Raw genomic sequence first — 13,541 nt, 5'->3', positions numbered from 1 at the left:
AAATTTAAACTGCCTGCTGGTAAAAGCTACTACTTACACGTAGGCAGCTCCAGCTTCACCACTGCCGTTTCAGCGTCTCCACTTGCATGAATCCCTCCAATTGATCCAATGCCTCTTGCCATCTGCATGGATTGCTCCGTCTCCGCGTCTTCGGTTCTAGGGAAGGAGGGTAAGATAATACCTACCTTTAGGGATTACTCCGCTGTTGTGCTAAGTTCGACTGTTGCTTCCATCAACTTAGTACCTAAGGTAAGGTAGGGTATCCTCCAAGTACCTCCGGCGCTCTTCATTGGCTCGGTGACTGCCGGTGCTCCTTTAAGTTCCAGCGCTCGCCATGCTGGACGTTTGTGGGTAGGGAGTACCTGCAGAGCTGCTGACTGCGGCCCCTGTCGCGCTTGTACTCCGTACTTCCTACCTCTCTGGGCTGTCCCTGCTCCTCAGCTTCTGGTCGCGATATGCTCCAAATGCCAAGACACGCCGCCCGCTGCTAATTGGAAGGTACGGAGTCGGTACCCAGACGGTTTAACCACCAGTACCAGGATGGACAAGGAAAGGAGCGAGAGCCAACTGCAGCAGGTGCGATTTGATTCAATGGCTGCCAAATCGCCCCCAGGGTAAAAGTCCCTGCAGCTGCGCTCGACTCTCTGCTCCTGGACGCTGGAACCTCATCTGCGCTGGACTCGGCGATTCTTTTGGCACTCTGTCTTCTTCTGCTTCTTTTTCTTCCTCTCATTCTGCTCTGTTCTTTTTTTTTTTTGCTGTCTTTCAACATTTCTTGTCACTGGCGTCTCTCAGCGCGGTTCTCGCCCATGAGCCCGTGAGATCGACTGGTGGCCGTTCGGAGCTCTCCTCAGCCCCCCTCTGTGCCTGAGCTGATCCACGTGCGGGCTACACATTTCGACCTGCTGCATCTGCCTGTGCCTGTCCCTCTGCTCTGCCCGCCACGATGGCGCGACGCAGGTACAGGCTGTTTATGATATGCGCAGTTGTCATCCTCTTCCTCCTCTACCGGGTCTCGCAGAACACTTGGGACGACTCCGCGCACTATGCCACCCTTCGCCACCCTCCTGCCTCGAATCCGCCAGCCGCAGGAGGAGAGAGCCCTCTCAAACCCGCCGCGAATCCTGAGCACGAGCACGAGCACGGATATGCACCCGAGTCCAAGTCGAAGCCCCAATCCGACCCCAAGCCCGAATCGAAACCAGCGCCGGAGCATGCTGCTGGTGGCCAGAAGACGCAGGGCAAGCCCAGCTACGACGACGATGAAGAGACTGGCGTCACCATACCCAAGCTGAAGGATCTGGACGACTCGAAACCACCTGTCAATGGCAAGCCACCTGTTCACGCGGATGCGGAATCGAAGCCGGCAAGCAACAAGCCAGCCTCCACCGACGAGGATGCAGTCATTGAGGATATCCACCAGAAGAAACCGCCAAAGAACGCCGTCGTCCCCGAAGACACCCGACTCCCGCCAGACACTCGAATCCATTGGAGGCCCGTGAAAGAGCACTTCCCTGTGCCGAGCGAATCCGTCATCAGCCTACCGACTGGGAAGCCGCTCAAGGTTCCCCGAGTCCAGCACGAGTTTGGCGTCGAATCGCCAGAAGCCAAATCTAGACGAGTCGCCAGACAAGAGCGTGTTGGCAAGGAAATTGAGCGGGCATGGTCGGGCTACAAGAAGTTTGCGTGGATGCACGACGAGCTGTCGCCCGTCTCTGCCAAGCATCGCGACCCCTTTTGCGGATGGGCCGCCACCTTGGTGGATTCCCTCGACACTCTATGGATTGCGGGGCTCAGGGAAGAGTTCGACGAGGCGGCCAAGGCCGTTGAGCAGATCGACTTCACGACAACTCCTCGCAACAACATCCCCGTCTTTGAGACGACCATCCGATACCTAGGTGGCCTGCTCGGCGCCTTCGACGTGAGCGGTGGCCATGATGGCGGCTATCCCATGCTTTTGACCAAAGCTGTTGAGCTTGCTGAGATCCTCATGGGCATCTTCGACACGCCAAACCGTATGCCTCTTCTGTACTATCAATGGCAACCAGAATACGCATCTCAGCCTCATCGGGCCGGCTCCGTTGGTATAGCAGAGCTTGGCACGCTCTCCATGGAGTTTACACGCCTCGCCCAGCTCACCAGCGAATACAAGTACTACGACGCCGTGGATCGCATTACCGATGCCCTGATTGAGCTTCAAAAGCAAGGCACCTCGATCCCCGGTTTGTTTCCTGAGAATCTGGATGCCTCTGGATGCAACCACACAGCAACAGCTTCCCGCAACTCACTGAGCGAGGCAGCGCAGAAGCAGATGGACGAAGATCTGTCCAAGAAGCCCGAAAATTACAATCCCGGAAAGAGCACCAAGGCGGAGCCGCAAACCGTCGAGAAGCAGCCTGGAAAGAAGCAGAGTGCCGAGTCAAACGAGTTTGTAGTTGGAAAGCTCAACTCGGATGACGCAATTGCAAAGCTACAGGCTGCTGATGAAGCAAAGGCCAAATCACTGGGGAAGTCGACAGAAAAATCGGCAGACAAATCAGCGGGAGAGTCCAACGGCTTCGTTGTTGGTAAAATTGGTACCGAGGATCCGCGGGACGACCAGACTCTCACTGCGCAGCCAGATGCACCAGCCAAGGGATTCGTTGTCGGCAAGATAGGGGCAGAGGACCCAAGGGATGAACAGAAGCTTCCCGAGGCTTCTGGGACAAAAGCCGGCGATTTCGTCGTAGGCAAAATAGGTATCGAAGATCCCGATTATGCTAAGCAAGGGCCTCGTGAGGACGACAAAACGGAGACCCGTCCGTCCGACCCTTCTATCCGTCGACGGGACGTGAGCGCAGGTGAGGGTGAACCCATGGAGAAGCCCAAGCAAGTGCCGTCCCAGCAGACGGCCAAGCGAGGAGCTCCCCCCTTTGGGGCTGATGGCTTCACGGCCAATTGGGATTGCGTTCCCCAGGGCCTGGTAGTAGGCGGTTACGGATTTCAGCAATATCACATGGGAGGCGGCCAAGACTCGGCGTACGAATACTTCCCGAAGGAGTACCTGCTCCTCGGCGGCCTCGAGTCCAAGTATCAGAAGCTGTACGTGGACGCTGTCGAAGCGATCAACGAGTGGCTCCTCTACAGGCCCATGACCGATGGCGACTGGGACATTCTGTTCCCCGCCAAGATCAGCACAGCCGGAAACCCCTCGCAAGATCTCGTGGCAACATTTGAAGTGACGCATCTGACCTGCTTCATCGGCGGCATGTACGGCCTGGGCGGCAAGATCTTTGGGCGAGAAAAGGATCTTGAGACGGCAAAGAGGCTGACAGACGGCTGTGTCTGGGCCTACCAGTCAACCGTGTCCGGTATCATGCCGGAAGGCTCCCAGGTTCTGGCTTGCCCAACGCTGGAGAAGTGCGACTTCAACGAAACCCTCTGGTGGGAGAAGCTGGATCCGGCAAAAGACTGGAGGGACAAGCAGGTGGCCGAGTGGGAGGAGCAGAAGAGCTCGCTCGAGAAGCAGCAGTCGAAGAAGGCCCCGCAAGACAAGGGCGATCCCAGGAAAACAAGCGACAAGGACAAAGCGACTGCTGGCGAAGCTCTGAAGGAGACCGCTAACAACCATGACGCTGCCGGAGCCTCCAAGGCCATTCACAAGAGAGCAGCAGTTCCGCCGGCCAAGTCTGGAGCTGACGATGACGTGGGCTCAGGGCTACCGCAGTCGCTCAAGGACAAGATTGGCCTCAAGAATGACGAGCAGAAAGAGCCGGCAGGGAGCAGCGTCGGCATCCAACGAGACCCCTCAGCGCCCGTTGACTCGGTGCTGGAAGCCCACCGGCTGCCCCCCCAGGAACCCGAAGAGCAGCAAGTCATTCTTCCCGATAAGCCTCAGACGCACGAAGAGTTTGTGAAGCAAAGAATTGCCGAAATGGGTTTCGCCCCGGGTGTTGTTCACATTTCATCGAGGCAGTACATTCTCCGGTAAGAGAGACTCTTCTTTCCACGATTTTCAGCATGGCCCCCCTTGCTAACCCCCGGATTCCATAGGCCCGAGGCTATTGAGTCGGTGTGGTACATGTACCGCATCACAGGCGACCCCATCTGGATGGAGAAGGGCTGGAAGATGTTCGAGGCCACGATTCGTGCTACCCGGACGGAAATCGCCAACAGTGCCATTGACGACGTCAACAGCGAGGAGCCCGGGCTCAAGGACGAGATGGAGAGCTTCTGGCTCGCCGAGACGCTCAAGTACTACTACTTGCTCTTCTCAGAGCCGAGCGTCATCAGTCTGGACGAGTGGGTGCTCAACACCGAGGCTCATCCCTTCAAGAGGCCCCGTGGCAGCGTTATTGGACATAGTATATAAGGACGAAGGCGATGAATGGGCGCATGGGGAGATGTATCGCTTGAGAGTATTGTTATCCGGCAGCGCTACTATTATATTGCTTATGGGCGGTGTGTCTTTGAGCTTTGGGCATAGCCTGATTTTCCCTAGTTTTTTGCCGCGTTTTGCACAGTCATGAAAATGGCATTCGTGTCTGCATACCTATAGGAGTCACGATGAGGCGTTAAGAGTAGTTTTAGGAAAAAATGAACTATTGACTGGTATGCGTTTACTCTGGTCCTCGTAAACTGACCACTTTACAAGCCTCAGGTAGTCAGATCCCTACCTTCTGATCCTAGGTAGGATACATTGTCACGATACTTTAAGGATCGATATGTTCAATCGGCTTCAAAAATGTCATGAATTTAATGTTCTCTTCATCATCAATGGTATCAACCCATCCATGCAAACACCAAGCCGCCAAACCAGCTTCTCTCCGCTCATCTCATCTGCTCATATAATACATCGAAACATTATTTTGCTTTCAAACCAAATTGGAAAGGATACACCACCCTGCATGAAAGCCACAATAAGGAAATGTGAAGAACGAAAAATGGAGAAAACCGAAGAGATCAAAGAGTCAATAGGTGACATGTATATACCCGGGCACCGAGTTCTCTTCCCCTGCCTGTACCTATTTCACACTCTCCCTGAGCAAAACCAAGGACATAAAAGAAAGGAGGGAAACGTGAAACATGGGGTTAAAGGCAATGAAACACATTTCGTCCGTGAAGCCAAAAACAAAGAACAGTAGCACCTAGCAGTTCCAGGCCGTCTATAATTCGCCCCTGTGGGAATCGTCCGGGCATGACACTTCTTCCCCGAAACCTTGCTCTATCCAACAATGTCTTGCCATCGTTCATCATCATCAGTGACTTTCCGTGTCTTCCTGGTCGCATAGTGAGTGCTGGTCCAAGAGGTGGGAAATAGGCAACCGTGAGAGAAAACTCGGTGGTGTCGTTGGCCCAGGCGCAGGTTCCGGTCTGTCCGGTCGTTCGTCCGTCTCAGTATGAAAGGAAAATGTCTTTTTTTTTTGTTCCCGTGAACCGGTGTTTCGTTTTGCCTGTCGTCTGGGACGAGATTAAGTATTTTCTTTCGTGAAAACGCCGTCGTAACTCCGATGCTGATGATGCCTGTAAACCAACCAACCCCCTAAAGTCGAAAGTTGTGCCGCCCCGTTTACATGCCCTCTTTGGTATCGCCCATCACATATACACATAAGACTTTCCATCTCATAGATCATGTCCACCACCCGTCGTTAACCTCATTTGGTTTTGTTCTTCTCCTATCCTCGTTCTCTCATTTGCCTTTTTCCGAACTCAAGATCCGAGGTCGCTTGTTCATCACACCATGGAACTTAGGACGCGTATGCTCAATATCATGACGAGCAAGCCGATGGTGACGATGATGAGCAGCGTAAACGAGAACCAGCCCATGACCATGGCGCTACTGCCAACGCCACTCTTGACGACACCGTTGCCAAAGTCTTGGGCGATGATGGACGCCGCGACGGATGCGGTATGCTGCCAGAGGACCGAGACGAGGACGAAGATGGAAGAGATGAAGATGATGGCCAGTGCGATTTGCGAGACGGGGCGGGAGGGGAACGGCTTGACTTCGCGCTCGGATCCTTCCGAGTCCTCCTCCTCGTGCCACCCAGGGAAAGTTGCCAGGAGGAGCAGGCAGATGAAGGCGAAGATGATGGCGATGATGCTAGACGACGGCAGTTAGCGAGATGCCGCATGAGCTTGCAGCACTACCACTCACATCAGGTAAGGAAACACAACCATGTCCTTGAACTGGGCAGCCAGCCAGATGAGGTTGAGAGGATCTTGGTCCACTGAGACTTCCTTAGCCAGGGCTGTCGCATTGTTACTACAAAGCCACGACCCGCCGTCTGGATTGACACAGATGCCAAAGTAGCCGACGCGCGCTTGCAGATGGGCATTCCCGGCGATGTTGTTTAGGGCCGTGTAGAAGTTGTAGTCGACTTGCGCGGTGTCGGGATGCGCCTCATAGGACTTGTAGTAGATGGAGAGCAGGAAGATGCCGGGAATCAGCGGCGACGAGGACGAGCAGCCGGCAAGCAGCAGTGCTGGGAGCGAGAGAGCGGTCAGCACAAGATGCGGACGATGGCATTGAGACAAGGCGACTCACACAGGAGGATGATTGCGACGACGATCAAGATCATCAGCACGTGGTGGTAGCCCAGGAAGGGGACGAAGCCTGTTGAGACACCGGGTTAGACTGCTGCCGCATTCCAGAAGCGCCGTCATGGCCGGCATTGTTCTTGCGTTTGGGGAAAGACTCACGATGCCATCCTATATGGAACCTGCGCGCGACGATCTTCGTACTGACAGTCGTCGAAGTAGTTCTTGATCCGCTGGCCATGGTTGCTGACGGTTTAGCGGGAGTTGTCCCTCTCTAGGACCGAGAAGTGGTTCGCGTCGTCGCGACAAGTATCGAGGGAAATATGAAGGAAGCGACAGTCGATGAATCACAGGCGCAGTGCAGAGTCGCCGTGAGAACCGCACGTCGCTGCTATTGCCCCCCACGCAAGACAGACACGCTTCGTTCCACAGGGCTTGAGGCCGGTCGCGATACCCCTCGTGCGCTTGGTCTCGAGGCGGCAGATGTTCGAATTGGCAGCGTGAGCACGAGAGGGTGCAAACGCAGGCTGGAATGTGGATAACGAGGTATGTACGAGTATGTAGCCCACTGCTCAGCGCTTCCGCCAGCTCCGTCTTTTCCGCAAGAGAGAGAAGAGAGATCAAACCGAGCGAGGAATGCGCTTGGACCCTGGACTCCTCGGCGAGCGGATGTCTTGCTGCTGCGCGCAATCAGTTGTCATGGACGACGTGCAGGACGAGACTTAGCTCAAAGGAGGAGGAAGAAAGCTCCCAAAAGAGGAATTGAGGGGGGGGCGGATGGACGAGAGGGAGGAGGGAGAGCGACGTAACACGCGGCCTCGAACGGGGCCAAACCGACCTGATTGAATCTGATTGAACGGGCTATTTTCTCTGTCTCTTTTTCCCTCTTTCTTTTTCTCTTTTTTATTCAGATGGCTGGGAAACACAAATTGAGTGCGTGCGTCTTTGGGAGTGACCAACCTGCCAGCCCATGGCGGACTTGAATGTTGACAGGGGAGGACAGAGCGCCCGCATTTGATTGGCCCAGCCACAATTTTGGTTGCCGGGCGACCGGGGGTGACGTTGCAGACAAAAAAACAGGGACCGCAAAGTGAATAAGTGCATTCATTCCTGAATATCAGCACATGGGTTTCGATCAGCAGTCAACCTTGCAATGTGCGTGTAGTTCACCAGCTGGGTGTTTAAAATTGCACTTTTCCCGGTTCTTTTGTCCACTTCCTTGGTTGGCAAGGAACAGGAAGTGGGGGTTCCTGGCGAAAAGCTTGGCCGGAGGCTGGTTCTGGCACTTGAAGAAGCCCGCTGAGGCCACCTGGAGCTTTTGGCGGGCTTGCAGGGGTTACAGGGGCTGGAGACCTGCTGCTGAAGCGCTGCGGAGGTGCGCCGGTGGGTTTTCAGCGGGTGCCTTGCAGGGGGGATCAGTGCGCTAAAGAGAGCCGGAGCGCTGGAGCTGAGGCTTTTGCGAGAGTTCCATGAGGCATGGATGGCGACAAGCGGCCCTCAAGGTCATTTTTTTTCGTTTGGCGATTGCATCTGCATTGCGCGCGATCGATCGTCGATTCGAGACATTCAGGCAGAAGCTGGAGTGCGAATGTCCAGATCATACTCGCATAAGTCTGCAAGTACCTGCATCGCCTGTTCTTACGCTCTGCGGGTTGCTTGCAGGCATCACCGGATTCCGGAGCCTGTACCTTGACGATTGGCCCTTTCACACAGAACAGACCGTTAACCGCCAATGGCTTCACCAACTCGCTCCTCGTATCGTGGGCGGGTTGCCGTGACGATCCATTGGCTCTCGCAGCCAAGGCGAGCTGGTCGAAGCTAATGCCCTAGGGTCGTGTCAGGCATTAATTGGCAGCTTCCAGGCTGTTGTCGCGTCCCGGCGAGGTGCGTACCTGGTTCCTACACGGACACGGACGATGAGAGAGGCGCAGCCCTCATGTACTGACCGCCTCAAGGCTTCTTTGTAAGCGGTAAACATCCTCTTGAAAACAAGTTGAACCATTTGGGCCCTGTTGAGGGTTGAGGAGAGAAGGCTATATATAGCAACCGATTCTGTACCGCACCAACATGGGAATGGACTTTGCTTCCTGCATGGGGTTATACTGAGAAGTGCGTCGGCAAAGTCCATGTTCGTCAGATTCACCCAAGAGAATGCTCATGTGCAGCTTCGTGTAAACAGGATCATTCCTATCTGTGGCGACCCTCACGTCGCATGCCCCAGCAGTTCCGCGTAAGCACTGCATGTCCGTGTTGTATCTGGTCAGCTCGGCGGTTTACCCCTGCATTTTGCATCTGTCGTCTCTAAGCTTGCTGTCTCCCGTGCGGAACGCTTATTCCGCCAGTGCCACAGCCATTATGTTGTCGCATAACAACCTCATACTGAAGCCATGATGATGGCTTCCAATCTGCAGCGCAGATGCACAGACAGAAGATGGGGAGTGAAAGATATTGAACGTCAACATAAAGTCCATGAACCAAGCATGTCGTGACATCTCGGAACCTCCTCGGTAGTCGCATATCGATAAAGTGTCGCCCGCCAATAAGCATCCACCATGGCCAGCCGTCTCCAACCATCTGCATCGCGCATCGTCATACGTTCCTGCAGCTTCGATGCAGCTTGGAATGGCCACGTACAACAATGACCTCCATGTCCGCGGTCGCCCATGGCGTCTCCCTTGATACCCGCGTCGAGGACTACCTCGAGGACAAGCTCCAGTCGACCGCCGATCTAGACAACCTGGACGAGCTGCTCAATAACGTCGAATTGCAGCGCAACCAGCTCCAGTCGCAGCTCGACGATGCCGTCAAGCAGCTGGACGAGGCGCGGCGCATTGCCGAGGAGCGCCAGGCCGAGCTCCAGACCCGAATCTCAGAGTTCAACGACATGCAGGAGAGCATCGACAAGCGTATCCAGATAGCCGCTGCATCAGATGCGCCGAGCGAGGCGATTGCGCGACTGCAGAAGCCAATGAAGCAGCTACAAAACATCGAATTAGCCCACAAGTACTTCATGCTGCTTCAAGATGCCGAGAGGCTGCGCAAGGAGGCGCGGTCTCATCTCCCAAGCAGCCCCAAGGAGGCGCTCGAGCCGTATGCGCAGCTGAGAGAGCTGGTGATTAGACTGAGGTCTCTGCCCGGCAACGACGAGCTTCACTTGGTGGATCATGTCGACCGGATGACGAAGAACCTCTGGTCCGAAATGAAGCAAATCATGTCTGCGGAGCTGGAAGCCGTGCTCAACAAGAAACACTGGCCCAGGGTCGACCCTCAGTCCGAGATGGACGACGACTGGGTGGCGTGCATTGAGAAGCTCCTCGACCTGCAAATGCCAGAGATTATTCACAGCACAGATGTCGTGGCCCTCTTGCCATTCGAGGTCATGGCGAAGATGTTCGTTGCCGAGTTTCGCTTCCATTTCCTCAGCGACAAGCCGACCAGCAGCCCCCAGTCGGTAGGGACGCATTGCTTTCCCTGGCTTCTGACGACCTTGGAAAAGTGGGAGGACTTCTTTCGCGATAATCTCGGACATCTTTTGGCATCCAAGTTTCGCGAGACACCGGTAGCTGACAAGACCGTCTATGCGGATCCTGCATGTGCCCTCATCACGGCGATGCTGCCTGTTGTTCGGGAGAAGATCGATGTAGTATTGTTAGAAACGAGCGCGAATCCCGGATTCTTGAGCAGCTTCATCTCGCAGCTCATGACCCTGGACGAAACCATCCGATCGAGGTTCAACTATGACGGCGGCGACCCTGAAAAGGGCTGGGCAGGGCTGTCGGAAAGCGTTCTGGACAAGTACTTTGACGTGTGGTTCCAGGCCGAGAGAAGCTTTGCACTGGAGAGGTTTGAAGTCATTATGGAATCCCGAGACGCCCGCAAAATCGACTATGACTATTCACTCCCGGGCAGGATGAAGCCCACGTTTGCGGCTGTGCAAATCACAGACCTGTTGCGCGTGGTGACGTCCAAATATGAGCGTCTCCGCAAGGTCAAGCAGAAGCTCAAGTTTCTGACGGACATCCAGTTGGATATCCTTGACGGATACCATGACCGTCTTCGAAGCTCGCTAGAGGCTTACCAGGCTCTTACGTCTACATTGGGTCGGACCATTCATGGCGTAACGAAAGAGCAGCTGGCCGCTCTGGAAGGGACTGGGGCTCTGGAGACGCTGTGCAAAGTGATTGGTAGTGCTGATCACATTGCCAACACGTTGACTGAATGGGGGGATGAAGAGGTGAGCGAAGCAAAAACTACTGAGGGCATACGGTTCAGGAATGCTGATGAAAGACCATAGTTCTTTGTCATTCTGTGGGATCAACTGCACAGGCGTGAATCCAGGCAGATAAGGCCTCAAACCTCGACCATCGCCAGCGTAGTCGGGGCTGGCGATGATCTGAAGGAACGTACCGTCGCCGCAGTCGATGAGGGTGACGAAAATGGTGCCATCTTCGACGAGACCATTGCGGCATACACCAACCGTCGCAAGGCGGGCGAGGGCCTTCTCGTGGGCGCACTGGTCGAGTCTCACTCCAAAGCGCTGCGCGCCTACACCCACAATGTCCAGTGGACTACAGTCGGCGAAAGCGCAACACCAGGTAAAGGTTTTCCGCCTCCTAAAACCCCGTAAAAGCCTCTGCTAACATGATTCTCGCAAGATGACTCTTCGGCCCTTTCCATCACACCAGAGCTGGACGAGCCGCTGAGCGTGCTCAAGAGAAATTTGGAATTCTTGGGCAAAGCCCTGTCAGCTGTGTCTTACCGCCGCGTCTGGAGGGATGCGCTCGACAAGCTGCAGGACTTGCTCTGGTCCAGCGTCCTCACCCGCCAAACCTTTACCACGCTCGGCGCGGCGCAGTTTGCGCACGATTGCGCGTCCATCTTTTCGCTCGTGGACCGCTTCATCCCCAATGGCTCGGCCGCGCTGGAAGCCCTTCGCGAGGGGCTGGTTCTGCTGAACTTGCCTGCTTCGGCAGAGGGCGACGGCATGACGCTCAAGCAGGCGAGCGATCGGGCGTTTAGGGACAATGACGAGGCGCGGAGGGTCCTCGAGGAGCTGGGGCTTGTGGCTCTGACGCCCCTGAATGCAAGGCAGATTCTGCAGAAGCGGGTGGAGAATAATGAGAATGTCGGGTGGTAAATTGACGGCATGAAAGCAGCTGTCCATCGTCACGATCATATACATGAACTTTGGCATAGAGTATTGCAAGATCTAATCAATCAATTCCATGTTGAATGCCCAAATTTTCACAACGCACATGATGAATCCGCCCGACCGTCTACACCATCTAATACCTTAACAAGCCGGCTATTGTCCATGAATCCTGTCTCTATCAGATTTGCTTCGCCTAGACTTTTTAGCAAAAAACGCTCGTCAGAAACCCATTGACTTTTGATCCTTGTTGAACCCAAACGCCCCCCCCCCCCTCCTTCAAAACAACCAAAGAAAGAAAGGCCGTCCCTCACTAGCCTTCATCCCGACATGTCTCCTTCAAAACCCCTTAGTTGATGGCCCTCATGGTCATCTCCACCACGGCAAAAGTGCCCGCGCTCACAGGCATGGCCCTCAACAGCGTAGGCCCGATGCCCTTCCAGAAGCCCCTGACGCCGTCGGCGCGCCAGGTGGCGGCGAAGCAGGCGCGCATGGTCGGGTACTTTTGCTGGGCGCCGAAGCCGTCGGTCTGCATCTTGCTCTTGACGACGTCGAAGGGGTAGCTGGCGAGCCAGAGGGCCTCGCCGGCGAGGCCGCCGTAGAGGGCGATCTTGTAGCTGGGGATCTGCTTGCGGTCGATGCCGTTGCGGGCGGCGTCGGCGTTCATGAGGTACTCGAAGGCGGTGAACCAGGCGCCGTAGGCAAAGGCCTCGCGCCAGACGGTCACGACCTCGCCGCGGTAGAGCCCGCGCAGGGCGCCGCCGCCCTGGGCGCTGACCTTGCGGATGCAGTCGGCGGGCCCGTCGTACAGCCGGCCCGCGCCGTGCGGCTGGCTCTGCAGGCGGATGCGGATGTGCTCGATGGGGCCCGACAGCGGCGCGTTGGCGACGCCGGCGAAGGCGCCGGCCGCGAAGTACTGGGCGTAGCCCAGGTCCGAGGCCTTGCCGTGGCCGACGTTGCGCGCCTCGAGCCACCGCCGCGCGGCGTGGAAGGCGCCGAACTGCACCGAGACGCAGGCGCCGATGCCGATGAGGGGCGTCAGCGTGCCCTTGTAGAAGGCCAGGGCGCCCTCATTCTTGTATATGGAGGCGGCGGCTTCGACGGCGCCCGAGTACTGGTTCGACGTCTGCAGGCGGACTTTGACAATGTCGAAGGGCTGGCCTGGAGGGTGCTGGTCAGTCTCAGTGTATAAGACATTTAGGGGGGGGGTTGAGGTTGTGATGAGCCGCGACAAAGCGCGCCGGACCGTCGCCGATTCCGCCTCTTCAACTACGGGAGGAAGATAAAGATGCTGAGTATAGAAGAGTGTGGGAACATACCGATCAGGACCTGGGCAATTCCTCCAACAGCGCCAGAGAAGAGATCCTTTGCCGTCTGCAGCGCACCGCCTTGGGGCTGCTCAATCTCTGCGGAAGCCATCTTTGATGCTGGGGCCCCACGGCCGGGACCGATAACGGAATTGAGACTGGACGAGAGAAAGGTAGAGAGGGGGGTTTCAGGGCATACGGAGGAGAACAGAGGAAAATCAAGACAATGTTTCCAATGCTATGGGGGGAAACTAGAGAAGAACAAAGACAAGAAAGAAACAGCGGACTGAGAACGACGGTCAGAAAGTCGAGTCGGACCCCGATGACCCGTGCGATATCCAAGATGTCGTGATTTGATAAGACGAGAGATAAGGTAGGGTCTGACCGCCCGCATATAAGGATAGTATCCATAGGTCCTTCGTTTGATGCATGCCCCGCGAATTGGGTGGATACTCTCCCCGTATGGGGAATTTGGGGTTCTCTCAATCCCAGGTCGACAAAGAAGAAGATGATAATGAGGTGCTTCTTCTCTGAGATATTGAAGATGTAGATGTGCAGTCGCTTTT

The 13,541-nt window shown here is 55.6% G+C and overlaps 5 protein-coding genes across 5 annotated transcripts; 3 read left to right on the top strand and 2 right to left on the bottom strand.

Moving 5' to 3' along the window:
- Positions 1-946: 946 nt before the first annotated feature.
- On the top strand, positions 947-4,351 carry CCMA1212_000388 (Endoplasmic reticulum mannosyl-oligosaccharide 1,2-alpha-mannosidase; the record flags this gene model as incomplete). Its single annotated transcript, XM_073697859.1, has 2 exons — positions 947-3,966; positions 4,033-4,351. 2 exons carry the CDS (start codon positions 947-949, stop codon positions 4,349-4,351), a joined length of 3,339 nt encoding a protein of 1,112 aa, XP_073563273.1.
- A 1,361-nt stretch (positions 4,352-5,712) lies between these two features.
- On the bottom strand, positions 5,713-6,760 carry CCMA1212_000387 (uncharacterized protein; the record flags this gene model as incomplete). The annotated part of the gene is made up of 4 exons (XM_073697858.1): positions 5,713-6,082; positions 6,137-6,464; positions 6,527-6,595; positions 6,682-6,760. 4 exons carry the CDS (start codon positions 6,758-6,760, stop codon positions 5,713-5,715), a joined length of 846 nt encoding a protein of 281 aa, XP_073563274.1.
- Positions 6,761-6,842: 82 nt separating this feature from the next.
- CCMA1212_000386 (uncharacterized protein) lies at positions 6,843-7,245 on the top strand (the record flags this gene model as incomplete). The annotated part of the gene is made up of 2 exons (XM_073697857.1): positions 6,843-7,019; positions 7,084-7,245. 2 exons carry the CDS (start codon positions 6,843-6,845, stop codon positions 7,243-7,245), a joined length of 339 nt encoding a protein of 112 aa, XP_073563275.1.
- A 1,912-nt stretch (positions 7,246-9,157) lies between these two features.
- On the top strand, positions 9,158-11,656 carry CCMA1212_000385 (RAD50-interacting protein 1; the record flags this gene model as incomplete). Its single annotated transcript, XM_073697856.1, has 3 exons — positions 9,158-10,753; positions 10,814-11,114; positions 11,175-11,656. The coding sequence occupies 3 exons, from the start codon at positions 9,158-9,160 to the stop codon at positions 11,654-11,656; spliced, it is 2,379 nt and encodes a 792-aa protein (XP_073563276.1).
- A 361-nt stretch (positions 11,657-12,017) lies between these two features.
- Positions 12,018-13,087, bottom strand: CCMA1212_000384 (Carrier protein YMC1; the record flags this gene model as incomplete). Its single annotated transcript, XM_073697855.1, has 2 exons — positions 12,018-12,829; positions 12,988-13,087. 2 exons carry the CDS (start codon positions 13,085-13,087, stop codon positions 12,018-12,020), a joined length of 912 nt encoding a protein of 303 aa, XP_073563277.1.
- Positions 13,088-13,541: the final 454 nt, after the last annotated feature.

This window comes from Trichoderma ghanense (assembly GCF_004382785.1).
Source record: "Trichoderma ghanense strain CCMA-1212 chromosome Unknown scaffold_0, whole genome shotgun sequence".
Taxonomy (NCBI): domain Eukaryota; kingdom Fungi; phylum Ascomycota; class Sordariomycetes; order Hypocreales; family Hypocreaceae; genus Trichoderma; species Trichoderma ghanense.
Note: the sequence above shows the minus strand (reverse complement) of the source record. Positions and strands in the feature narration are given on the sequence as shown.